The sequence below is a fragment of the Acomys russatus genome, chromosome 22, assembly GCF_903995435.1.
Source record: "Acomys russatus chromosome 22, mAcoRus1.1, whole genome shotgun sequence".
Taxonomy (NCBI): Eukaryota; Metazoa; Chordata; class Mammalia; order Rodentia; family Muridae; genus Acomys; species Acomys russatus.
In genome coordinates, this window is record NC_067158.1 from 55,675,205 (window position 1) to 55,702,702 (window position 27,498).

The window sequence follows — 27,498 nt, forward strand, 5'->3', positions numbered from 1 at the left end:
TCAAAATCTGGTTGTAAATACTGAATATGATGGATGTGTGATTTACTTGGACAAAACTGGCCTCCCCAAAAGTCCTTTTCTAAATGGATACTCAGTCTGAACTTCTATCTCATTTTCAAAAGTCTTCACTGTGTTCGTAGATGACATTCACGCGGGAAATAAATGCTGCCCATTCAGCTCTTGGTTTCATGAAGAGCACAGTGGTCTCGGCTTGGTTTAACAGAGCAAGTCTCTCCTCAAGCCCACAGCTGAGTCCTCACCAGCAGCGATGGTAGCACCTCTGTAGCCTTCGCTAGGAAACGGTTCCCGGTTCCCTGGGCACCAGCAAGCTCACCCGCGGCTCCCATGGATTAACCGGGGAAGCGGAGCGGGAACTCCAGGGCTTAGCTGGCAGAGGAATCACGGGAAGAAGAGGCACAGCTGGATGAGGCGTCTTCATCCATGACAGTGGGAGACAGTTTTATATGTTCTAACCTTTCACTAGCCTAGGAGAGCCTCAAGTTTCAGAGAAATCACACGGCACAATTGTCAGCCTTGAAGCTGTGGGTCTACAACACCAGGCCCCTGACCAACAGCAGCCGCCGCCAGCCACTCCTCGTGCTGGGTCTTACGAAACAGCTGGCTAGCGGGGAATTGCACTGAAGCCACCACCTAGGCAATGGACGCTGTGCACCTGGGAACTTATGAAATGAAGAATTTGAAAACGGTTTCGAATCTTTGGATGTTCCCTAAAGAGAGTCTCCTGCTCGTGTGACCAGAGATGAGTCTGCTTTTTGTCTGTAAGGTAACAGAGAAGTACCTGACCTCCACATAACCACCCTCTAGAGACATGGCCTCTGCTCTCTGCCTTCACGTCACCAAGAGTTTTTAATATACCGAAGCTTGCAGTGGCATCTGTCTTGTGTCACTGCCGAGAACTCCGAGTTCAAGTTTTTGGAAAATCGAAAGAGAACTTACTTGAGTTAAATGAGAAAATGCTGTCGCTTGTCCCTTCCCCCATGTGCAGGAACACAAACTGAGCCTTCCCTGGAGACCAGCTCTGCTCAGGAGGCCAGGCTGACCTGACGATCTGGGACAGGAGACACCCTCAGTGTCTAGCTAGTAGTGACTTCATGTAAACTGTATTCTTTCCTGTGACATAATACACCCAAAATCCACTGTAGGTGCCCAAGACCCACCCTCCCCCCCAAAACCCTAAAGTGGATTTCCATCTGGGAACTGTGGCAGTGGGTCAGAGGGTTTTAAGTTCGAGAATGTGTAAAGTATGACGGAATAACATGCTTTGGACTCTCAGGTCACAAGAAAATGGACATTCACAATTGGAGCTCTTAAAACAAAAAATAAAAACACCACTGCGAGGGCGGGAAGGCCCTGTCCGCTAGTCCCCAGATCCATCCTGTGAGCTCTTGTTGAAGACCTCATCCTGGGAGGCCTGGTGATCCATTCCTTCATAAAACGAGCCGCCGTTGTGCAGGAAAGTCCCCACCGCGCGGCCCTGCCGGGCATGACCCACGGCATCGCTGAACACTTTGTTTATCTGCTCCTCTGAGGGCATCCACCAATCAGGGTTCGAGGTACAGTGCATCCTAATGAATTCTGTGGGAAGACAAACAACAGTAAGAAAGAGGAAACAGCTGGCTTTCGGGTAGATGTGACGGAAGGCAACGTAACCTACACCAGAAGCGGTTAGAAAAGTAGCATGGAGGCACAGTGCGATGCCATGACAGGGCCACTCGCCACACCCCCCTACCCCACACCAGTGTTCTCATGTGCAAGAGCAAAAGCCGCCTAAAGCCACTAGGGAGCACCTGCTGCTGGAAACAAAGGTGCGTGCCCCCTCCACTGTCGTCCCAGATTCTTCCCTGGGCCATCTGAGCTCAGAACCAAGCTTGCGCAGTGAGTGTTCTGCCTACTGAGAGCCATTTCCCGAGAAGGGATACAGGCGGCTTACTTTCTTATTACTTTGGCTGCACAAATAAGAAGCCCAAGCCACCACCTTTGATGATGTATTACGGTCAAGTAGCTAAATAAGATAGATTCTAGAAGTTTCCGTCAGCTTGGTCATGCTGAGTTAAGTGGACTTTCTGGACTTGTCCACAGGACGTTATGGTACTCATAGTAGTTAATGCTGGTATTCTTGTGACAGTGGCTTCCCAGGCACAGGTCACTTGCATCAGAATCACCTAGGATGGCTGAGAGCCATGCATGCAACAAGCCGTCAATCCCCGCTGAACATGAATCTGTGGGGTGAGCCAAAGAAGCCACGCTGCTGCTCCGCAAACAGGACGTGTGAGCTTTGGGCAGCAGGGGACACAGAGTTCAAGTGTCTAGGGGAAGGCCACATCCTGAGGTGGGCACAGAGACAAGCCTTCCAACTGTCAAAGGATATGCAAACTTTGGATTCCTATGCAGACTAAATGAACATGTTTTTCTAGTCAATAAAACTGGGACTGAACTGTGTAGCGCCTTCTGCCGTGTTTTCTGCTCTACGTTCTGGGACAGTGTTCTGGTGGCCCTGCCACGTTTCTACTTGTCTGTGTGTGCTGGAACCTGCTCCATCGACGGCCAACTCTGCAACCTCTTCCTGACCTGCAACTGGGGACCAAAGCAGCCACCAAATATCAATGCAACTGTGTTAGCTAAGCAGAAGGTTTTATGGGTAAAGTCAACTTCAGGTATGCTTTCCAAGTACTCCAAAAGAAGCAAGCCAGATGGAGGGCCATGCCACCAAATTACAGAATGGCACATCCTCTCTCCCTGTGTGTTGCCCCCTGTGCTCCAGCCTTGCTGAACGCGGCCTCCTCTGCCAGCAAAGAAGGTCTGACCTGAAAGTGTGGAATATGAGGTGCTATGGGAGGCCTCTGAACCCTCACACGAGAACGAGGCTAAGGCAAAGGATTGTTTACAGAGCTTCTCAACACCAAGCAGATGGGCCACATGAACCTTAGAAGGTCTTGGTGCAAAGATTAAAAAAAAAAAAAAAAAAAAAAAAAGAAATAAAAACACAGTAACGGCTGAACACTTGTGTGGGGAGCCACAGCCAATGCAGTGAAATGGGGTCACAGATGGCGGACGCTGAGGGGAGGGATGCAGTACCTCGGAGGCACGTGACTTTAACTGGATCCAGAGGGCGTCTTTCGGGACCTGTCTCTCCTGACTGCACTGACCTTTTCCTTTTCCCAAGGCCGCATGAGTACTTAAGCTCGTCGGTGGTGAAGACAAATCTGATGAGGTAGCGCAGGAGCCGCCTCCCGTCTTTCTTGGAGGAATTGACAGCCTCGTCCCACTGTTTGCTTGTTATGTAGACGGGGTAGCTGTTCAGCAGCTGCTTGCTTCCCTGGAAAAGGAAAACATGTTCTCATTACCCACTGAGTCAGCCAGCCAGAAGCCAAAGTCATCTCCACTTCAAAGGCAAACATGCTTTTTTAACCAAGTGGCTTTGCTGACAATGAACCGGGCACTGAAGAGCAGAAGTAATTGCTCACTCTCAGAATGGGCACTTTTCAAATTACATTTGCATTTTCTATAACAAGAGCCAATGAGGTATAATAAACGCCTTTGAAAGGGGAGCTATTTATAACTCGCATTTTAACAGGTAGGTTAAAATGTGTCAAGATCCAATGACAGGGAACACTATTTAAATATAACCTGTAACTTTCCCTTTCAATCTATTAAATATGCGAAGATTACTTTGAAGAGTGTGATCAAACAGGTCCCTTCATCCTCCCTCTGGCAGTTCAGTTCTTAGAGGAATGGCGCCAGCAGTCTATTTTAATAGGCACTACCTGTGTTTAAGGCACCTAACCCATGATTGTCACTGTGTTACACCGAAAACATAAAACGAATGGGTTTAAAAGGAGAAAACTGAAAAAAAAAAAAAAAAAAAAAGAATGCAAAACAGCTTTTCTCAAATTGTAGCTTCTGCAGATGCAAACGTGTCAACTCAAAAATTTTCTTTCTTTTCACCTTCATAATTTATGTCTACCATAAAATTCCCAAGCTAAATAGCTGCAGTGGGACTAATTACTGGGACTTCTTTAACATTTATAAGCCATGTTTAGTCAACTGCACCCACGCAACCATTACTTTAGTTCTGGCTGTCCATAAAATTCTACAGTCCAGGACAAATTAATTAACCCATGATCTCAGTTTTAATGTACTTCTTCCCCAGTAATTAAGGTGTACAAAAAAAAAAAGGAAACTCATTCAGTTTTACAACTCTGAAAATTTACCACAAGTCATAAATCTGGCACCATTTGGGTCTGACAGAGCTTTATTTCAGAAAGTGCTTGCTTATTTAACTGCAGGGAAGGTACTGGTGTGAAAGCTAGCAGGGGAGTGGGAAAGGGTCTGACTAGGAAATAGCCACTGCAGAGTGCACACAGACACTTCACGCCATTCCTGAAGGTGACAAAGTGACTTGGTTTCCTTTAAGAAAAAAAGGCAGTTGAGGCTACAGTTTATGCGCTGAATTCAGACAGACCAGCTTTAAGATGTCTTATTAACTTGGGAAAACTACCTGCACCTGGAGTTAAAACATAGGCACCACACTGGCCTTAGGCAGGCGACAGGTGGAAACGTACAAAGCCCTGTGCGCAGGTGAGGAGCCCAGGGTCCACAGGATCTTTCAGCCCTTCTGAAAGTAGGAAGTGGTGAGAGCGCAGTGTGAGTGCAGCCTTGGGCAGTGCTTGCAGGAAGGAATGAGGAGCCAGGCCAGTGTGACGGACGGTTGGCCAGGCTGTAGAACACGATTCTTAAGTGAAATGGCTGATGCTGAGGGGAAAATAACTCACTGCTTCTCGTGGACAGAAAAGAAAGGGGCTTAGCGGCTCTCCAGCAGCGATTGACCTCTCAGCCCCGACGGTGGGTGGGGCTTAAGAGGGGTGGACCCCAAACTGACCGAGAATGACTCATTCTAAAGCATTTTCCCAGAAGCCCTTTAATAACAGCTGTACTATTTGTTGGACAACTAATGGGTGGTCTGATGCATTTGCCCCAGGTAGTACAATTATCAAGCCAGGAGCTGAAAAGATGACTCAAATGTTAAGAGCACTGATTGCTCTTCCGGAAGGCCTGGGTTGAATTCACGTGACCGCTCACAACCATTTGTAATTCTAGTCCCAGGGCCTGAGGACCAGTAAACACATGGTCCACACACAAACATGCGAACAAAAACCCTTAACAAAAACAAAACAAAACAATGCAGTTATAAAGTTGGGCCATGGGTACAGCCTGGGGAGGGGACTATCTCAAATTCAGCTCTTTCCTATCAAAACAGGACCAAGACACCATAGTCACCAAACATGATGGCCCCCACCTGTAACCCAGCACTCCAGAGGCCCAGGAAAGGGATCTGTTCAGAGTTCTGAAGCTAGTTCCAGCTATATTGTGAGACCCAGGAGAGTTGAGTACAGAGTGAGATCCTGCCTCAGAACAGTCGACAAAGCAACAATTACAGGTCACCAGTTTCGGTTAAGGTGTCTGTCCATCTCCCAGCGTGCTCTCAGGAGGCCAGGGTTCGTATGCTCCCAGAGCTGGGGACAGGGCCCAGCACACAGCAGGTGCAGTGACCGATGTAGCACAAGGCTTACTGGCATGACAGGCACAAGGGAGACACCCAGCAACGGTAGTTTGTAGTTAAGAATTTAAAACCAGGAGCTAGAGAGATGGCTCAGTAGTTAAGAGCACCGGCTGCTCTTCCAGAGGACCTGGGTTCAATTCTCTATACCTACAGGGTGGCTCACAACCATTTGTTGCTCCAGTCCCAGAAATCCAATGCCCTCTTCTGGCCTCTGTGGGCACCAAAGGCACATAGTGCACAGACATTTATATGCAGGCAAAACACCTACTCATGAAAGATAAAGAAAATCAAGGTTAAAAAAAAAAAATTCCCTTCTCTTATAGCCTGGTGGCCTTAGCAGCAGTGGCCTTAGAAGAAAACTGTAGTCATTTCCTGAACAGTAAACAACACAACAACAACAACAACACCTGCTTCCCTGGGGCTGGGGTGCTTACTTGCAAGGAAAGATTATGGCTCTACCTTACCCAGGTTGTATCCTTTTCCCAAAGAATCACGCCCCAAGTGGGGTGGGGTAGGGTGGAAAGCTGGGCCCTTAAACTATTTCAAGACCAGGGTCTTTATGACCAGGGAGCTGGCAATCCAAGCTGCTTTTTCAAATCTTTGAGAAAATCACAAAGTCCTGCGCAATTCCAAACTGCCGCAGTTCAACATAAAACATGGGTCTCATAAAATGCAGTATTACCATTTGGAGGTAATTTACCTCAAGAAACAGAAGAAAGAGAACCAGTAATTTATAGCCCCAAACAAACTCAGAATGCCCTGTGGATTGATGGATGAGAGCTATAAATCTGTTTTAGCATAATTAAAAGAAATAAAATGTGATAAACAATAAAAATGAGAAAAATTTCAGGTGCCTAAAATGACAATAAAAATAAAAAAATAATGATGATGATAGGCAATAAAGTTTAAACAGCCCCATCCAAGGAAAAACAGGCACCCCCTGTCTTTATCTATTTGTGTGTGTGGGGGGTAGGAGTGCACTTTTATGCCTACACATGTGGAGCAAAGGCGTCAGTATTAGGGTTTTCTTTAAATGACTCTCCACCTTAAATTTCTTTTATTTATTTATTTATTTATTTATTTTTTGAGATAGGGTCTCATTTTGTAGCCTTGGCTGTCCTGGAACTCACTATGTAGACCGGACTAGCCTCTAACTCACAGAGACCCTCCAGCCTCTGCCTCCTGAGTGCTGGGATTAAAGGCTTAAGGCATATACCACCACACCTGGTCTTTCCACCTTAAGTTTTGAGACAGAGTCTCTGACTGAACCCAGAGCTCTCCAACTGGCCAGGCTGGCTGCTATCAGGCCTGTCCGCGCCTCCCCAGGGCTGGGGTTACAGCTGCATGCCACCACGAGCCACTCCAGGCTTGCCATGTAGGTGCTCTGGCGGTAAAACAAGTCCTCCCACTCACAGGTAAGCACCTGTGCTTTATCAGCTGAGCCACCCTCCCAGTTCCTCTTCCTATTTTGGGGAGACTGATTATGCAGTCAGTGAGCCACTAACAGGTTACCAGCCCTAAGCTTTTGTTGAGTCACAGAGAAAACAAGCCTGTCTTCAAACACTATAGCCAAATGGAAGCTCACAGGGACGGCCTTACAAACTTGGCCAGTTCTGATTTTCACTTCAAATGTGCTGTATGAGAGCAGAGGCAGAGACAGGGAATCAGTCACGTCCTGGAGCAAGTGTGCATTTCACTTGTGTATAAAGCATAAAATGTCAAGTTAACAAATGTGGTCTTCAATTATGGATTTTACATTAGGCCTGATCTTTAATTTAGAAAGACAACTTTGTACTGTGCAAAGTGCACAAGGTAAAGGAGTGCATAGGGTAGCCAGGAAGGAGGAAATTAAGATGGAAAGTTGGTAGGAAGAAGAAACCCAGCAGAGGGCAGGAGCTTCTGCCTTGGCGTGGGGGAGCCTTTACAGAAGGACAATGCAAACACAGGTCGGGTGCACCCCAAGGCCACCCCAAGTGACAGTGATGCAGAACTGAGCTGTGGGGACCTTTCAGCCTTCATGTGACAGAGAGGGGGAGGGAAGGGGGAGTAGGAAGAAAAGGAGGAAGGGGAAGAGGAGAAGGGCAGGAAGGGCAGCATCAGCTGGCTGAGACACAGCAAGAGGGAAGGACGTGGCTAAGGAAGGGTGGATGGAGAAGACTGAGCATGGAGGACGGACGGAGCCTGCGCTGACACAGACCACGGGGGCAGTGAGAGATTGAGGCATCAGGCTGCAAAGGCACCTGGGCAGGGGGGGCCTCCTGCAGATCACTCAGCAGTGGTGATTATAGGGCGGAAAGGCAACAGAAACAGAGTGGAGCCTGTACAAACGAGGCCAGTCTTAGACATGTTTAACCATCATTGGAAAGCGGGAACCATGAACCTCCCCCCAAGGCACTGGGGCGCTAGTTGAGAGGAGCAGGGTTTAAGAGATGTGTGGTGGTGTGGCAGGAGGGTGCTGGCAGAGGGTGCCGGGAGCCTGTGGTGGCGGTGGGTGGAGGGGGGGAGGGAAGGAAGCAAGCACAAAGGTGAGGAAGGGAGACTCCAAGCCACGCTCTAAAGCCTAAAGCCGTGAAGGCAGGAACATAAAACTAGCGTCGAGACAACCGCTCTACACGATGGAGCCTTGAGGCTTCTGCTACCTCAGAGAAAGAGAACAGCTGTGTGCAGTGTCTAGGGTACAATGCTGAAACCCCAGAGAGCTGGTGTTAGATACCCCAGAGAGTGCTGGTGTTAGATACCCCAGAGAGTGCTGGTGTTAGATACCCCAGAGAGTGCTGGTGTTAGACACCTCAGAGAGTGCTGGTGTTAGATACCCCAGAGAGTGCTGGTGTTAGATACTCCAGAGATTGCTGGTATTAGACACCCCAGAGAGTGCTGGTGTTAGACACCCCAGAGAGTGCTGGTGTTAGACACCCCAGAGAGTGCTGGTGTTAGACACCCCAGAGAGTGCTGGTGTTAGACACCCCAGAGAGTGCTGGTGTTAGACACCCCAGAGAGTGCTGGTGTTAGATACTCCAGAGAGTGCTGGTGTTAGACACCCCAGAGAGTGCTGGCGTTAGACACCCCAGAGAGTGCTGGTGTTAGATACTCCAGAGAGTGCTGGTGTTAGATACTCCAGAGAGTGCTGGTGTTAGACACCTCAGAGAGTGCTGGTGTTAGATACTCCAGAGAGTGCTGGTGTTAGACACCCCAGAGAGTGCTGGTGTTAGATACTCCAGAGAGTGCTGGTGTTAGACACCCCAGAGCGAGGGACGGGCGCGCTGGGTCTTCATCCTGCCTTCCCTGCAGCAGAGGAGTGGAAGACTTGTCTATGAAGTTTAAGTTGTTCCTTTCAAAGTGCAGATGAATCTTTGTAAATTAAATCTGCACATGATCCTTTCCCACAGAATATGTGCCCACAGTAACAGACCCACTGAGTTCCCACAGTCAGTAACGTGCTTGGCCAGCCAGTCTGTTCCACAGAGACCGGAAGCCATTTAGCAGGCTGGGCCTGAGGCGAATTCCACCTGCAAGCCTGCACCCTTCCTCCCGGAGGCCAGTTCCTACCTCGGTGGGCTGGTCAGCGGGCTGCGGCAGGAGCTGGTTGTGGTGCAGCAGCACGGTCTTCAGGTAATCGAGGACAGTCTGGCAGGGCACTGGAGGGAGGAACAGAAAGGGCTCAAGTTAGCTAGCATTCAACACGAAGACGAAAAACCAACAAGCTGCTTGCCACTGATGCCTGCTGGGAAAGGGAAAATCAGTTTCTCCAATGGTGTATCAGCCACACTCCAGGGTGAGCCCCTGTCCAGGAATAGCTGCCAACACAAAACAGCATGTCTGGAAAAAACAAAAATGTTTGTGTGTGTGTGTGTGTGTGGGGGGGGGGGTAAGATGTCAGGTGCCCCTAATTTCACCAACCACCCAAAAGTGGGTTGATAGTCGGGTGCTCACCACTAACCAACTATCTCAAGAGGCTTAAGTAGGCACCTGCTGCTCTTCCATAGGACCTAGGCATGGCTCTAGCACCCACACTGGGGCAGCTTACAACTGCTGTTAACTCTAGCTCCAGGGGACCCAATGCCCTCTTCTGGTCTCTACAAGCACCTACATGCACTTGGTACACATGTGGAGTGTGTGCGTGCAAGTGCACACTAACATAAATAAAATTATTTTTTTAATTAAAAAACAAAAACAAAAACTGAAATCACCTCCGAGCTTCTTCCCCTCCTCCCAACCTCCTAGATTCCCCCTTGCCACCCCCCCCCCCCCCCCCCCCCCCGAGACAGAGGCCTCCAGATATTCCCTTCAGGGCTGAGGAGAGGAACTCTTGGCTGACACATTTGTGGACACCTGCCTAGACTTACACAGGGGAAGCTACAGAATCAAGTGAAATGGTTTCTTTGGGAGCTTTGGGAAACAAGACAAAAGAAAACAGCAACAACCTCTCCCGCCTTCCTCCGAGTCAGTCGTGAAAATGGAGACTGGTGAGTAAGGCAGGGATGAGTTAAGGCAGCCGGCCCCACTTGCTATACCATTAGGCCAGCCCAGGATCCAATGCAAGCCAGAGCCAGCAAACAACAGAAAACTACTTGCCCTTTCATTCTGAAAATGTACAGCTCATGGGCAGCAGGGCAATTCCCAAGTGAGGACATGACACCTGCAGATGGGGACCCGTGTATTCCAGGCTGCCTGTGTGTTCCTATGGCCTACAAGAAGAGGTTAGGGCTCATAGCTACCAAAATACCAGTACGGCACTGAGGAGAAAACTACTCCCCCAGAGGCCTTACATGGAATTGCATCCTTGGGCAAATTAGGAATTCAAGCAACCCACTCTGGCTGGTGAGAAACCGAGACCCACTGGGCAGGTGTCCTTCATTTCCCTTGTGCACTCTGCTGTGGTGAGAAAATGGAGAGAAATACGGAAGCCTCTGCTGGAAGGCGAGGCTGCGTGTGGGGGTGCACATCTGTACAGCCAACAGTGGGAAACAAGGGAACCTTCACAAGTTCAAACAGCGGCAGCATCTTAGAAAGGCTCAAAAAAGAAGCCAAACGCACCTGGTGCGCCTGTCACGGCACTGATGTTTCTAGCCTCCTTCCCACTAAGGAACAACATGGCATTATAATGCTCACCACATAATCTGAGGGGGGGGGGAAAGGCAGAGACCTTTGCTCCAGCCCTACCTAGTCTCTAAGGCTGCTCACCGGGGAAAACAGCTAACTATCTGGTCAGGGTCCCTCCAGCACCTGGAAGATAAAAGCGGACTAACAGTTCTACAGTAACTGTTGGGTACCCGCTGCCTCTGACATCAGCCATTCGATTCTGGGCAAGTCCCCTGACCTCACTGACGCTGTAAAACTGGGGCGTCCACCTACCGCACAGTTGTTACCGCGAGGACCAACTGAAGCAATGAGAAGCAGAAGCAATGCCTGCTGGGAGTTCCCAGGGTTCAAAGTAGCAGTCTAGTGAATTTCCAGCGCATTTCTCCGAGGCCTCCCCAGCGCCCGTACGGGTGAACAGTTCCCATGTAAGGCTCTTCCAAGCAAACCGCTACAGTTTTTCCCCATATTAAGGCCAAGCGGGTCTCCAGCTGATAATTTTTAGTGATAATTTTTCACTGATATTATTGCAGATATAGGAACTAACCTCCATGCCTCCCAGAATCACTTAGCTAAGGCTAAACAGGCAAATGGTACTACCTTTTAAAAGAAGAAAGAAGAAAGAAAAATCACGTTTCTGGATGTTGGTAGAGCATGTTTATAATCCAAACACCAAAAAGGCGGAGGCAGGAGGGGAGTGTGGGCTGATCAGGAGCTAGCCATCCCCTCGCCTCCTCTTCCTGGATGACTGGATGAAAGGCCTGTGCTGCCACACCCAGCCAACATCTAGATTAGTTTCTCTCTTTCCCTGGAGCACTGTTTTATCTGCCTGGCTAGTCAACAGCTTCAAACTCTTCAAAATATGACTCAATAGCTTTTTCTGGGTGTGGTGGCGCATGCCTTTAATCCCAGCACTCCAGGAGGCAGAGGCAGGTGGATCTACAAAGCAGGACTACAAGAGACACCCTGTCTTGAAAAACAAAACAAAACAAACAAAAAAAGGCTTTATAGAAATGCTGAGGCTTTTTAATTGCTGACAACCCCAGCTATCTGTTGTGTTTAATAATCTTCAAGCAGCCGAATCATACAGTCTCTGTGACGGAAGTTCCTGAATGGAAAGTCAGATGACCAGCGTTAAGTCTGAAGTCTCCTACAGTTGTCTGGTTGGTTTCAACAGGAACTGGGACATCAGGACGGCAGGCTTCACTTGCCCTCAAGCGCCATCACCTTATCAGGACATCAGGAGACACAGACTCACTTAGGGTAAACAGAGGCTTGAACACAACTTCATCAGAAGCACACGGGCCGTGTGCACGGACTTTGGGAAGGCTCTCTCATGAAGAGTGTTATTGCCTGAACTGGACACTGAAGAATGCATTTGAGTTTCTGGAGGACAGCATATTTTTGGGGTGGAAAGAACAGGGGGTTAAGACAAATGTCTGATTTCCCAAGTCAAAACCATCTAATGACGTTGGACACTTGGTGGATGACGGGCACTGAAGGCTGGATCTCCAAAAATGCTCAGGAAGCAAGCCAAGCACAGGTGTGCTTGCCATGTAATCTCGGCGCTGGTGGGAAGCCAGGCAGGAGAAATCAGGAGTTCAAGGCTGTCTTCAGCTACACAGGACCCTCTCTCCCCTGAACAAATAGGAGCACAGAGAAGCGAAGGCCCGATTGTAAGGGAACATGAATCTGTGGCTCTGTGGCTCCTTTCTGACGTCAGACATGGCTTATATTGTGGAGAAACACCTCAAGTCTCTGTATTGCTAGGTACAAAACGGTTACTCTCTCTCTCTGTTCTTTTTTGGACAAGATGGATTCTCGCTGCATATCCCAGGAGGGTCTTGGACCCTCTCCTGCCTCAGCCTTTTTGGTATATGGATTATAAACATGCTCTACCAACAGCCAGAAATGATTTCTCTTTCTTCTTTTAAAAGACAGTAGTGATTTACCTGTTTAGCCCTTGACAACACCAGGGACTAGCAGGGTTAGCTCCCGGACCTTCAGCTTAGTGAGTCACAACTCCCACTTGGATTGTCTATTTGCAAGCTGCGTCCCTGCTAAGGTATGCTTGGAACTCCCAAACTGGACCTTCTGCAAGCCGTCTGCAGACTTGTGCAGAGCAGTTTAGGATTTGTCAGTTGCCTCACAAGTGTCCCAGCTCTTATGCTGGAAACAAGTGTCCCTGTCACAGTTACTTAGGGTCGTCCCTTACATTTCTGTTTGTGATGTCACTACTAAAATGACCCTTCACGGGAGTACCAAGTGCCAACACCCCATGCACAAAAGGAACGAGGTTACACACATTAGCTGAAGGTGCCGTCCGGTAGGCCCCCAGTGCCTGTGCTTTGTGTTTCGGCTAGAAGCAACACCACAGTGCTCACTAACTCACTGGCTAATTCAGGGTATGTGGTGACTACACAATATGGCTGGCTACCCTGGCGGTGAGAACTGACGTCAGGGTGGAGGGTTACAACTGGACACCACGTCAGAAGGCGTGGACTCTGTAACCCTGCATCTCCGAGCTCCCAACTTCCTGGTCTGTCACATGAAATGAATGGCTGATGTGGGCAAGAGCACAGAGTGTTCTCACTCTCCAAGCCGTCTCTCCAGCCCCTGAAACCGAATGCTCACATGCTAAATAAATAAATATTTTTTAAAAAGAAAAGAAAAAAAAGAAAAAGAAATTAGACTGAAAACTTACGCCATACCAAAAAAAAAAAAAAAAAAAAAAAAGTAAATAAATAAATAAATAAATAAAACCACCAATTCATAGACCATAAGTAATAAAAACTACAGAGAAGACCTAAGTATAAGACCACAAGTTATTCCTACCAGAGAAAGCTGGCTCAGTCAGTAAACCATTTTCCTTCCAAACACAACGACCTGGGCGTGGCTGCAGCTCTAGCGCCCATGTAAAAGGCTGGGCACAGTGGTGAAAGACAGTTTTCTGGGGCTTGTGGACCAGCCAGCCTAGCCCACATGTGCACTACAGGACAGCGAGGGACACCCTCCTTTCCCCTGTCCCCGTCCCTCTACACACTGAGCTACAGGACAGTGAGGGACACCCTCCTTTCCCCTGTCCCCGTCCCTCCACACACTGAGCTACAGGACAGTGAGGGACACCCTCCTTTCCCCTGTCCCCGTCCCTCCACACACTGAGCTACAGGATAGTGAGGGACACCTTCCTTTCCCCTGTCCCCGTCCCTCCACACACTGAGCTACAGGACAGTGAGGGACACCCTCCTTTCCCCTGTCCCACCACACACTGTGAGCTACAGGACAGCAAGGGACACCCTCCTTCCCCTGTCCCCTGTCCCTCCACACACACAGGAAGAGCCAGGTGTGCTGCTACCCACATTCAGAAGCCCACTGCCATCTATAAGCCTCGGAAAGGACACCATAAAGTCATGGGCTCACAGACAGTAACGATGATGTCCACTGTTGGTGTGATCAAAGAGGGGCGTCCTCTGCAGGCAAAGAGTATGGGGGTTTCATTTTGTTTGTCTGTTTTTATTTTTCAAGACGGGGTTTCTCTGTGTGTAGCCTTGGTTGTCCCTGGAACTCACTCTGTAGACCAGGCTGGCCTCGAACTCACAGTGATCACCTGCCTCTGCCTCCGGAGCGCGGGGATTAAAGGTGTGCGCCACCACTGCCCAGCTGGAGGTTTCTAACAAAATTAAGCATAGCACCATCATATGGCCCAGAATCGCCCTTCTTGGAATACATTCAAAGGAAATAACACTGCCACCTTGTAAAGACACCCACCCTCCGTGTTTCCTGTGACATGGAAACGGGAAGTGCTCAATACAGCTTTACTCAGTCCTAAGAGTGAGCTGCCTCAGCGCTGGGACTGCCGTGTACCACCACGTCTAGCTCTCCATCCTACTTAACACAATCCCAGCTCTGTGTGAAATGGCTACTGGTTCAAGGTTCATGGACAATCCCTCAACTGGTCTGGGGCATACACAGTAACTCTAATGACCACTAGACTCCTTTTCATCCAGTGTCATTCAGTGTCTGATCATCAACAGTGCTCATGAGGGGCTGGAGAGATGGCTCAGAGGTTATGAACACTGTCTGCTCATCCAGAGGACCTAGGTTCAATTCCCAGCACCCACATGGCAGTTTACGACTATCTGTAGCTACAATTCCAGGGGATCTGGTACCTTCACAGACATATATGTAGGCAAACACCAAAGCACATTAAAAATAAATAAATATATAAATAAATAAGTGCTCAAGAAATTATGTTGTTTTTCACTTTTCTGGGGCGTCCGGACAGTGGCAGGCCAACAATGAGTTATCCCTGACATCAACACCTGACCTGGTTGAATCCTAAATTTATATGTCAAGAATGCTGCACCTGGTTAGGACTAGGTTTAGTAATATTCTGAGCATTTGTGTCACCTCTTCCCACACTCTGGCCCAGGACGAGGCTAAGGAGGAATGCCAAGAGTGGCTGTTAAGCCAGCAGAGGCTGCTGGTCATGGCGGTGAAGGCCTGGTGTCAGTCTCTGCCCCTGCCCATCTCTGAGACACTGTTTTCTCCCCCGGGAAGAAGACACTTGCTGGAAGTCAACTCATGGCGAGTGGGCCGCATCTGCAGGGCTGGCAGAGGTGTGAAACCACGGTGCATCATCCGTGACCACCTCTCCCTGACTTGGGGAGACAGGGAGAAGCTGTAAGAAGTGTGGTTCCACACAGCTTCTAGGCTCTCCCAGGACGTTTCCTGAAGGCCTGACAGCCTGGCTCGGAAGGACCTCACGACTCTCCTGACCCCACATTTACTTCTCTTGTCTCTCCTTCTGAGACAGGTCCCACCATGCATGTTCTGAGCTGAATCTCAGCTCCATTTGGAAAAGTCTTTTAATGAAAGATGGAAAGCAGATTGACTTTTAATTTGCCAACTCTATGCACGTGTGTGTGTGTGTGTGTGTGTGTGTGTGTGTGTGTGTGTGTGTGTGTGTGTGTTTATGTTCTTTCTGGAGACAGTTTTCACGTAGCTTATGCCGGCCTCAAATTCCGGTAGCCAAGAATGACCTTGAACTCCTGGTCCTGTTGGCTCCACCTCGAAGGTCCTGTTACTACCGATATGGACCACCTCACCTGGTTCTGGTTAGACAATCATAACATTTGTTTCTGGTTTTCTGTCCAATGTGTCCCAACAAACAGATGGGGGATAACTGTAGCACTTCCTATTTCTAGACGAGCTACCAATTATATTGCTGGTGTGTACACACACACACACAAACAGGATTAAGCACAAGATATAACTTATGTTTGTATGTATTTTATCAGTCTTAAAATTCTAAAATTCCTTTATTTTGAACATATGAATATAGCTATTTGAGTATGTGGTTACCCATAACCGTGTGGTTTGTGGGGTGTGGCCCTGACTTTATCATCTTTGAAGGGGGTCACATGATTAAACAAGCTCAGAGATCTTGTTCTAGCTAATAATGTTGGTGTCAATGTAAGTCCCCCCCCCAGAGATGAATTCAAAGATACACATGAAATTAGTACCTTTTGTTTTTTTCTACATTAATAAAAATGCTTTGTTTATTTTTATTTCATATGCACAGGTGTGTTGCCTGCAAGGAGGGTGTTGGAGGCCCTGGAACTGGAGTCATAAACAACAGTGAGCTGTCACATAAGTGCTGGGAATTGAACCCACGTCCTCTGGAAGAGGAGCCAGTGCTCTGAACTGCTGAGCCATCTCTCTAGCCCCCAAGTACATTTCTTAACAGCAGAGGAAAAATCATTAATAACAAAAGCTCAGAGGATTTTTCATAAGAAAACTTACAACTCTAATCCTCTAAAAATGGAGGATGCTTAGGAGGACTGCCTCACACCAGGGCATAAACAGTGTAAGGCCAGCTTAATTAATGGTTTACCTTTGACTTAGTAGTTTGCCATTTCTAAATTAACTTTGGGGGGGAAGGGGCTGCATGCTGAGAGTTAGGAAGGGAGGACCATGGAAGAGATGGCCAGAATAGGGCGTGTTCTTCACTCAGTACCAAAATCTGCTTGTGCAAAGATGGTTCTGCTTGCATTTGTATGGGAGGATGCAGAGGCCATATTTAAATAGAGGCCACCGCCGGGTGGTGGTGGCGCACGCCTTTAATCCCAGCACTAGAGAGACAGAGGCAGGTGGATCTCTGTGAGTTCAAGGCCAGCCTGGTCTACAAAGTGAGTCCAGGACAGCCAAGGCAACACAGAGAGACCCTGTCTCAGAAAAAAAAAAAAAAGAAAAAAGAAAGGGTCGGGCATGGTGGCGCACGCCTTTAATCCCAGCACTTGGGAGGCAGAGGCTGGTGGACTGCTGTGAGTTCGAGGCCAGCCTGGTCTACAAAGTGAGTCCAGGACAGCCAAGGCAACACAGAGAGACCCTGTCTCAAAAAAAAAAAAAAAAGAAAAAAGAAAGGGTCGGGCATGGTGGCGCACGCCTTTAATCCCAGCACTTGGGAGGCAGAGGCTGGTGGACTGCTGTGAGTTCGAGGCCAGCCTGGTCTACAAAGTGAGTCCAGGACAGCCAAGGCTACACAGAGAGACCCTGTCTCGAAAAACCAAAAACAAAAAAACAAAACAAAACAAAAAAAGAAGCCACCTTTAAAGGACTCTCAGACTGCTAGCAGTCCACACACATGAACGCCAAGGCATCACGTACAGGAATTACTTATTTACTAATAGAAACACCCTCATGAAGACTGTGGGCTTCAGGGCTTGACCCAAGAACGTGAAGCTAATATAGACAAGACAGGCCAGTGCTTGTCCTGGAATTTCTGCCCGGTCTGGGCGAGCCAAGGGCATCTTACACACCCTGGCCTTACCCCCATCACTACAGCTATGCACACGTCCATACTGAGGCAGAGTTGAGACAACCGAGTGCAGCACGTGGTGTGAACACTCACCTGGGATGCTTTCTAGTTTTCTTCTGAGCTCCTCATTTTCCTGTTGCAGAGAGATAACCTCCTGCTCCAGCTCCTGGCACCGAGGGCAGTAGCCCTCCTCTTCCTCCTCCTCCTCCTCCTCCGGCAGCGTGGAGGAGGATGGGTGACCATGAGACTCAGACGTCGCTGGGGAGGTCCAGCCACCTAATGTATGCACTGGGGAGGTTGAGAGAGGCTCCACATCAGCCAGGTGGCCATACTCACTGACTGATGAGGTGTTTGGAGTCGGAAAGCTCCCCGAGAGCAGGTAATTTTGGAGAGAGTCAGTGAACACTCTCAGAAAGGCAGAAGTCTGTTGTTTTCTTTGCATATATTGCATCTCTATGTCTATGTTGTCAGGGGTCTGACTCTGGACCCCTTTCACAATATGACACTGGTCCTGTCTTTCGTTATAGCTAGAGCCTTCCTGCTTGACGCAAGAGATCATGGATTGAGAGTGGTTGGAGTCCAGAAGTTTTCCTCCACAATTTAAGAGACTAAGAACACGACTGCACTGCTGGGCAAAGGCATCCAAGATCATCCGGCTCTCTGGAAAGAAGTAGGAGAGACATCAGTAACCAAACGCCCGGCACAGCAGAAGCAAGGCGCTCCATTTCCAGCTTAACCTCCCAACCCACCACAGAAATGACACACAGCCCCGTGTTTGTCTGTGACCACTGGGTGGCACTGCCCCTGCTTCTGAGAAATGGCTGGGAACCTTGTGAAGATGGCCCTCTCTGGGCCGCACAGGTCTGAACCCACACCCCTGGCTTCATTAATATCCTTAGTGCTAACGAATCGAGCCAGCCACTGCAGACGCGATTCCTCATTGATAGGAGGCCTTTGTGCAGTCATGGCTGCTATTTCTGGAGTGCCCTCTTGCCCCTGCATCAGCTGACACGATCCCTGCCACAACCACGCAGCTCACGTACACAAACTGGAACAGAGAGATAAGTCCTTGCGAAGAGCTTACTAGAATCTAAGGTAGCCAACCCACAGGGCTCTGCAGGCAGAGGATGAACGTGAAACCAAAGTGTCACCAACTCCTGCTCGCAAGTCTCCCTAATCTGGAATTCCTGTCAAGGCCAGTGTTCAGAGAGACACAGCAGCAAAACAGGTTGTTTCTCTTCTCAGAGCCATTTGCACTGGACCGTCAACTCTCCTAAAAGGACAAGAAGCATGGGTGCCACGAAGCCCACACACCTACTCTAAGCACCATCAAGCAGAAGAAAGTGAAAGGCAGAGGGAAGCTAGTCAACCTGCTACAGGGGCAAAAGGAAAAATTCTCAAATCCTGAAAGCATTATCTACTGTTGTCCCAAGGCACCTTAAATGATACAGGAACAGGCTGCCTCTCTCCCCTCACACCACGGAGAAGAAGATGTCACGACACACTGCAGGGCTTGCTCAGCAGCAGGACAGCCCCTCAGATCTCTTTTCCCCTTTCCCAGATTAACAGTAACAGACAAAATACTGGAGTACTCGGGTGCTGGGAACTCTTATTTATGATAAAAAAAAAAATGTAGCTAGCTACTGCTTTTTCTGAAAACACTGGCTGTTTTCTTTTTTCTTTCTGAGAAGGGGTGGGGGAATTCTTGTAAGTAAAAAGTAGTGAGATGTCTGAGGTCTTCTTTGGGGTAGAAATGACAGACGTAAAAACCCTCCAGGAAACCTCAGCCTGTGTGATGAATGAAAGCACAATTCTAGCACTCTGTGTTATCCATGAGCTGCCATACAGATGCGTCGCCACAGCCACGCAGAAGGCCAAAGAGAAGGATCATTTAAACCCAGGAGTTGGAGACTAGCCTCAGCAGCACAGCAAGGCCCCTTCTCAGGAAAAATGGGGTTGGGGCAAGGCAGAGGCGACATGGAGACTTGGGTCTAATGCTCAATGTCTACTGTGGTTTTTTTCTTAGCACATTTTCATGAAGTAAGTAGGTATTGGGGGGTGGTGGTGGCCCAATGTCCTGTTTCAATTGTTTAACTGGAAGACATAAAGAAATTCCAGCAGTGCCCCCAGTACACTGATCTACCCATCTCCCAAGCCTACACATTTATACCATTTTGGGGGATTCTGAGCCAAAATTCTTCCGTCCAGGAGAGGACTACAGACGACACTGGGATGGGAATGTTAGGCTGTGACGGTGCTTCAAATACACCCACTGAGGAATGGGTGGTTCATGTGTCACACTAACACAAGGACCCATATAGAGAGACATGTGTGGGGACACGTGTTTGTAATCCCGGCACTGGGAGACTGAGGCAGAAGGGTTACCCTGGGGCTCTCTGGATGCCAGCCAGCCTAGCCTAACTTCTAATCAGTGAGACCTTGTCTAACACAAGGTAAAGGGTGGGGACACAGCTCACGAGCGAAGAGCTTGCCACAAGCACGAGGACCCGAGTTCCATTTCCAGCACCTAAATAGAAAGACAGAGGTAAGGCAGCAAATGCCTACAACCCCAGCACTGGGGAGGCCGACACAGGAAGTTAATTGGGGCTTGCTAGCTAGCCAATCAGTAAGGTCCAGGTTCAGGGAGGGACCCTGTCTCAAACAAACAAACAAACAACAAAAACTTAGGGTATTGTCTATATAAAAGCTGCCTAACTCAAAAGGCCCCATCCTTAACTGAGAGGCTATTGGTGACTGATAGCTGATGGAAAATGGTTTTTGGGGGGCGGAGTGGCCCCTAGTACATCGCCCATGCTCCAGTGGACTGCCATTCCCCCATGCACATATGGACGGTGCTAACTGGACTTAGTGGGTTATTACAAAACAGATACTAAATTGAGGGCCGCACTCGTGGGTCAGGGTACAGGGAGGAGCTGGGAGGCGGTCAGATGTGGCCCTGTTTCATTATGTACATGGGTGAATTCTCAAAACATATAGGATGGTGCAATTGAGGAAGAGACCTGATGTTGACCTCTGCCTCCATCAACTGAATGTATAAACACAGAGTCTTTTGTTTTTATAGTAATTTCAGGTTTACCCGGCCAGGGCTGGGGGTGGGCATAAGACCACCTTCGAGAGGTTGAAGTTCCAGACTGCTTTCTTCTCGGTACATTTCCTTATTTTCTTATCTTAAAAAAAAAAAAAAATCATCTATGTGTGAAGGGGTGCATGTGACTATGACACACACCTATAGAGGTCACAGGATGACCTCAGGTGTCAGCACCTTCTACCTTGTTTGAACTGTGCCATCACTTCACATGCCAGCCTTGCCCCACAGCACCCAGACACTCTCCCCTCCCGCCACCTGTCTTGCTGTACAGGGTGCTGGGATTACAGACTTACACTACAGCATCTGGCTTTACCTGGGTTCTCAAGATCTGACGTGGTGAGGCCCTCACACTTGCAAGGCAAGCACTTTATCCACTGAGGCGGCTCTCCAGTCCACTTCCTCATCTGGAGAGCAATACCACCCTACCTTACCCTTCCTAAGACTCTCCTGTGACAAGGTCAAGACCTAGGAATCCTTCCAGAAACCTCTTGAAGGCTATGCCAGCCCCTGCTCACCTGAGGTATCTAGCTAAAAGCACACAGCATGGTGCAAGAGCTCAGGAGTGCAGACCAACTTAGTGAAGATAAAACAGAGTTGGCAGAGAACAGAGCGGCTCTCGCAGGGTGGTTTCAATTGGTTGGCTCTCCATTGGCTCAGCGGCCTATAGGCAGTGGCACTATTAGGAAGCGTGGCCTTGTTGGAGGAGGTGCGCCACTGCGCGGGTGGGGGAGGGGGTTGGCTTTGAGGTCTCCTTTGCTCATGTGGAAGAAGAGCCTCTTCCTGGTTGCCTGTGGGAAGCCAGTCTTCTGGCTGCCTTCAGATCAAGATGCAGAACTCTCTCATCTCCTTCTCCAGCGGCATGTCTGTCTGCACGCTGCCATGCTTCCCACCGTGGTGATAACGGATGGGACCTTTCAAACTGCGAGCCAGGCCCCAGTTAAATGCTGTCCTTTATAAGGCTAGCCTTGGTCTTGGTGTCTCTTCAGAGCAATCAAACCCAAACTAAGACAGCTCGCTCAGCTCAAAGCCCTGAACTCAAACCTGTACATCGATGAAGACAGAGTCCTGCTCTGTAGCTCGGCCCTACGTCCTCGGGCACCATTTCTTTACTGACCTAAGCCAAACTAGGAAGCAAACAGTTGAACCACACAAGTGGAGAGGTGTTTTTTACTTCCCTGTTTTTGTTCTTTTATTAGTAAAATCAAAGGATGGTATTGAGTGGGGATGCTCAGTTCTAGCACAGAAGCAGTTTCACTCACTTTAATCCTATAATCCCACACAAGACCTTAAATTGTATTTACTGTTTGCATTTTAAGCACCACAGTCCCAACTGATTACAGCCCATACACCTTTAACATAACCTTGACAAAAGGGATGAATACAAAAAGAAAGGCTAAAATAGAACTGACTGGAAAGAACCGCTCAAACACAATTGTTCAGTGTCCTACACAACACTGAGTAATTTTAATCATATTGATGAATCACATTACAGCATAGATTTTAAGGGGGGAAAATCTGACTTAGGGACAAACGTGATTTGTTTTCTTAATTGAAGGATAAGCTCATAACATGCTGAGAAAAAAATCATTATGCAATATACTACATTACGAAGATAATCTATTAAAGTACACTCAGGAAACCAGAGAATTAGTGATGATCACAAAATAGCTTCTGCCTGCAGATGTGAAAAGGGCATAATTCTGAATTTGCTCTCAAAACTGATCTATAGGAAAAGAGCAATGGTAAACCTTTAAGGTTGAATTTTTCCCCTCTTTCAAACCCTTGAAAAATCTGGGCAGTATATTTTAACACCAACATACAAAAGAGTGTGATGGAAATATTACCATCGCCCTTAGGGGGATGATTCTCTTTCGTTTCCTATGTACGACAGGCAGCAGCACCTCAGCTCCTGGGCAGACTGCAGTCAGAGACGCAGGATCTGTGCAAGCCCGTTACCACTAAGAGACACATGTCTGCTCCCTACAAAGGTAACCGATGACTGAGGCCCTGGAGTCTTAACTGAACAACGGATGAAGGCGGGTTTTCGTTTTCTTATTTACCTGTTTATTTTAAATCTCTTGTCATAGAGTGCCTCACACTTAGTGAAGCACAAAGTCTACAAATGCCTCTCCCTGACTCCCACACAATGTTAACAAAGCACAATCCCACAACCCTCTGCTGACCACTAACGCAATGTGACTTAACAGTGCGGCCTACTGGGAGATAACACTGTTCTGCGAACTGTGCCCACCCGGATTCCAAAGTCTAAACTCATTATTATTATTATTATTATTATTTTTTAAATTAAGATTCTCATTTCTTCTGCGCTGCGGTTTTAATCCACCCTAAATCTGATAAGTGACTGACAGGAGGGATAGAAGCAGGCAGACATCGCCTCCTCTCTGCTGTGACGGCCTTCTTTGTAGGGAAAGCAGAGCACAGAACGTGCCCACCACAGCCGACCCCTCAGAGAATTCCATCTCTGAGAGGGATATCACAGCACTGAAGATTAGCAGTAACCTTTTGATTTTTAGCTCAGCCAAGGGTAAAATATGTTAATGTTAAAAACGCAGAGGCAGAAAGATTTCAGCGGCCTATTCTGTATGCACACACTATGTCTTCCAAAGGACTTCCGGCTAGTTCAAAACAGACGGTTCCCTTAAAACACTAACTTCTTTTTAAGAGGACTTCATGGTGTATGGTACAGCAGACAGAAGTTGGAAAATTAGAGTGTCTTATAAAACAGTGCCATCGTCTTAAATCAATGAAGGATGTCTTTAAAAAAAAAATGCCATCCAATTCTCCCCCACCCCCCGAAATGGCAAACATCAACACAGCAAAACAGGATGCAATTTTTCTAAATAAATAAATCAATGATGTGTCAAAAATTAACAGATGAGTTAATATACTCAGTGCTATCAAAAGCAGGTGGTGCCTCCTAATATTCATCCTGCTCAGTCAATCCCTGAATATTTTCTGGACCATCGGTATATAAAATAGGATGCTGCTATTTGTGATGGCAAACAAAAGCAATCATGCCTGCCAAGCACATACTATAACAGGCAGCATTTCAGCTCTGCTAGACAGAAAGTAATTAGAATGCTTTTAATGTCCAAAAGAATGATGCTGATAGGCTGCCACAGATGTGTAGATTTATGAATATTTATATGGTGGTTTATGGCTGACACTTTTATCAGTTGAAGAAGATAAAATATCTGCCTGACTCAAAAGCTTGACAGTCAGGTTAATAAAATCTCATTAAAGAGAATGACCTATGCAATTATATAGGATTTATTGTAATTCATTTTTGATTGTACTCTGCTTAAAGATGCAATTTCCCATTTCCTGATGCCAAATTTAGGCTGCATATCAAGATCTACGTGGGTTTTAACTCTAAGCCTCCCACAGAGGAAAACTATGCTTTTAAAAACCATGATGTATTACCCCTTTTAGGGAAAATTATACTCTTCATGAGATTTTTAAGAATGTTGAGGAAAAAATCTATTTTTAATCATGTATTTCTTTTCTCAATGGCTTGTAGCATTTAATGGCAAATAGATTCACTTCAACCCTTTTGTCTTTCACCACATTTGCCCTGGACAGTCAAGTCTCATCTCCTCTGTGCTGAGCTCACTTCTCACTTATCACACTGCTGTGACTATTTCAGCTGACAAGGCGGCCTGAACACTCATCGTAATTATCCTACTGAGAGAACGCAACAGGCAGAGCCCCACCTGCCCCACCCCGGTGAGCACACACAGACTCATTGGCTCAAAGTGGCACTAGGGTCCCTAAAAGAACCAATCAGCTCTCCATGTGGCTGTCCCTCTGACGGTCACTCACATCGCTGTGCCTGCTGAGAGATGGTCTGTCCCCGCCCCACCCAGAACATTCTCTGAGACACACAGAAGAAACCATCTATCCAATTTCCATCTCTTCAGCACCACTGCTAGGTAGGCACCCAGCTCCACACTCACATCCTATAGGCCTTACCCTAGAGACCGTACTAACAAAAACCAACCATTATAAACAATCAACCACCCCCCACACTACACACAGATACACACACACACACACACACACACACACCCAGAACAGCCTTGAGACAACTGGTGATACTGGAAAGTTTGAAGGCTAGCCAAAAAAAAAAAAAAAAAAAAAAAAAGCCCCTTCCTATCTTCAGATTCAGTGACAATGGCTTCCTCCTTGTGACAGAGACATGCTAACAAATGAAGGAAAGATGACAGAGGAAATTTCTAGAACAAGAGCGGCCATGGAAAGGCTGGGAAGAAACTGAGGCAGGGCAGAGTAACACCGTGATGGTGGCAGGGGAAAAGCAATAGGTGGATGAAAATGGTAAGGAGCCGGGTAGACTCCAGAGTTCCGGAGGAAGTGAAAGACTGAAAGACAACAGCTTCAAAGAAGTGCACGTTCAAGGCCTGAACCAGGCAGAAAGAGGGGCTCATCTGGAACCAACATTATACAAGAGTGCGAGATAGGAGAGATGGGAAAAAGGCCCCACGTTGCTGAAAAAACAACACAGAAAAGAAAAGGCTGAGCTGGGGTAAGGGACACACTCAAGAAGTGGTGTAGAGACTGACACACGAGAGCCTCGGAGAGCCAGTTCCAAGCCAGTCTGAGATACAGCAAGACCTTGTTTAAAAAAACAAAACAAAACAAAAAACCAGAAACCAAACAGAACATGGGCAGGAGAGCCGAACAATGAATATAAAAACATAACGGCATAGGGCAAAGGTAATGGGGACAAGAAATCACCTCAGAAGCAGTAAAGCAGAGAGCCCAAGAACCCCAGCTCAGAATCTCTAACACCTCCAAATCAGAGGATATGACAGAAACAAGTCACTATAACCTGTAATTAGATTTTTTTTTCCCTCCAAACCAATCTTTCGCGTGTCAAAATATTGACAAACAGCAGAGCTTTTAGCATAGGCATCTATAACTCCTTCAGAGACAATGGCCAACTCTTGCCACTAAGGAAAAACAACAACAGTCTTCGATTCGCTGACAATCTGGAATCTGGGAGGCTCTTTCTTAAGTGCCCTGAAAGGCCTGAGCAGGAACTTTAGTTCTGATGAGGCCATAAACGTGGCGGTGTGTCCTTCCTTCAGGAGCAGAAACTGGGTGCAGGCCTTGTACAGTGCTCTCTCTCATACTCCCTAGAGGGGAAAACAATCTCAACCTCTGGGCTGACGACCCCATCGGGGACACAGGAACCAGAGTCTCACCGACAGGGTGGGCACTGCAACTCTGCTCTGCGAATGCCATGGAATCCCAGGCTGCAAGAGAGACCCCTCCCTCCTCCTCCTCCTCGCCGCCACCCCCCCCCCCCCGTGCCCCAACCCAACAGAGCATCATGTCCACAGCTGACTGGAGTGGGAGACCTACGTGACTTCGCCACGGATAAAGCACGGTGTGTGTGTGTGTGCGCGCGCGCGCGCGCGCGCCATCAAAACCAGAGCGCACAGAGGAAAAAGAAACCCAGAGACCCCAGGAAGGGCCCAAATGGCCTGGGGCTTCCCGAGGGGGCGGGGACCTTCCAAGGCCTGTAGGCAAAGAACCACCTCTAAGGGCGAGCACACAGCGTGGCGGGAAAGGAAAGTGTGGCGTGGGAGGGGGTTAAGTGAAGTGGCGGGGAGTGAAATGGGCGTCTCCGAGGAGTCACCACAGCCCGCAGTCGTCGTCCGACACCCCCACCCCCCCCACGCCCCGGGCCTGTGCCCTCCCCAGTAAGACCACCCTCCGGGGCCTCCAGCCCTCCCGATGCTCGCCCAGTCCCCCGCGCCCCACGCCACGGAGCCACCTGTTAGGCGCGCGCGCCGTCGGAAGCCCCCGGGCCTCAGCTGCGGTGCCGGGGAATCTTCCAGAAGTTACTACTGCCCGAGCGCAGCCCGCTCCGGAGGCCCACGGGGGACTCGCGTGCACAGCATCCCCGTACCCTCCGGTCCTCACGCCACCCCAACCCCCGGTCCCCACGCCGCCGCTACTCCACCTCCCCGGTCCCCACGCTACCCCCCGGTCCCGCCCCGGACCCCCGGTCCCCAATCCCCCCCCCCCCGGTCCCCGAGCTCCGCCGCCAAGTTGGCGTCCCGGAGTCTATACCTGCGCTGAGTTCCAGGCCGGCGCCGTCGCTACCCGCGCCGCTGCCGCCCGCGCCGCTCGCCGGGCCCGGGCCGTACCTGACGACGGCGGCGAAGGACGACGACGACGACGCGGCGGCGGCGGCCGTGAGCAGCGGTGGCGGCGGCGGTGGCGGCGCCGGAGTCCTCGGGTGTCCCGGGGGCGCGGCGGGCGTGCACGACGGCGACGACGACGAGGCGGCGGCGGCGGCGGGGCCCCGGCCTGAGCCGGGCGGCGGCGGGTAGGACGGCTGCGTCGGGAAGGGCGGCTCGCTGCTGCTGCTGCTGATGGGCGGCACGGCGGCGAGCGGCGCGAAGGGCGGCGGCGGCGGCGGCGGCGGCCGCGCGGGCGGCGGCTCCAGCAGCGAGGGTCTGTCGTAGCGCTTGGCCAGCGCCGGCCGCCGGCTCGGGAACGTCTTGAGGACGCTGTAGGGGCCGCGCTGCTTGTAGATGCGGGGCGCACTGGGGCCCTCCTCCTCCTCCAACGCCGCCGCCCGCATCTCCGGCTCCATGCCGAGCCTGAGGCCCTGCCTGCCCCGCGCGCGGCTCCGGGGGTGGCTCGGCCGCCCGGCCGCCGGCTCTACCCCGGCGCGCGCCGGCGGGAAGGCGTGTGTCTGCGCCGTGGCCGCCGTGGCCGCCGCCGCCGCCGCCGCCGCCTGTCGCTGAGCCTGGCATCTCCGAGCCCCCGCGCGGGGGGCCTGCCGCCCGGCGCTGATTGACAGCCCGCCTCGCCAATGCCTGGAGGGAGAAAGGAGGCAAGGAGCAAGTGTTTAGG

The 27,498-nt window shown here is 49.4% G+C and overlaps 1 protein-coding gene across 2 annotated transcripts; it reads right to left on the reverse strand.

Moving 5' to 3' along the window:
* Positions 1–1,191: 1,191 nt before the first annotated feature.
* On the reverse strand, positions 1,192–27,298 carry Bend4 (BEN domain containing 4). 2 transcript variants are annotated; one of them, XM_051165060.1, is made up of 5 exons: positions 26,707–27,298; positions 17,571–18,137; positions 9,128–9,216; positions 3,097–3,337; positions 1,192–1,596 (listed from the first exon to the last, which is right to left on the reverse strand). In XM_051165060.1, the coding sequence occupies exons 1-5, from the start codon at positions 27,233–27,235 to the stop codon at positions 1,379–1,381; spliced, it is 1,644 nt and encodes a 547-aa protein (XP_051021017.1). In that variant the 5' UTR covers positions 27,236–27,298; the 3' UTR covers positions 1,192–1,378. The 2 variants fall into 2 exon arrangements, with proteins under 2 accessions (XP_051021017.1, XP_051021018.1); XM_051165061.1 differs by having other exon boundaries at positions 1,456–1,596; positions 3,168–3,337.
* Positions 27,299–27,498: the final 200 nt, after the last annotated feature.

Excerpts from the sequence above, each read along its gene's own strand:
- Bend4 (XM_051165060.1), bottom strand. The coding sequence starts at position 27,235 with ATGGAGCCGGAGATGCGGGCGGCGGCGTTGGAGGAGGAGGAGGGCCCC. Across the intron at positions 18,138-26,706 it reads CGGCCTGGAACTCAGCGCAG|AGAGCCGGATGATCTTGGAT; the intron begins GTATAGACTCCG and ends ACTTCTTTCCAG. Across the intron at positions 9,217-17,570 it reads AAAACTAGAAAGCATCCCAG|TGCCCTGCCAGACTGTCCTC; the intron begins GTGAGTGTTCAC and ends TCCTCCCTCCAG.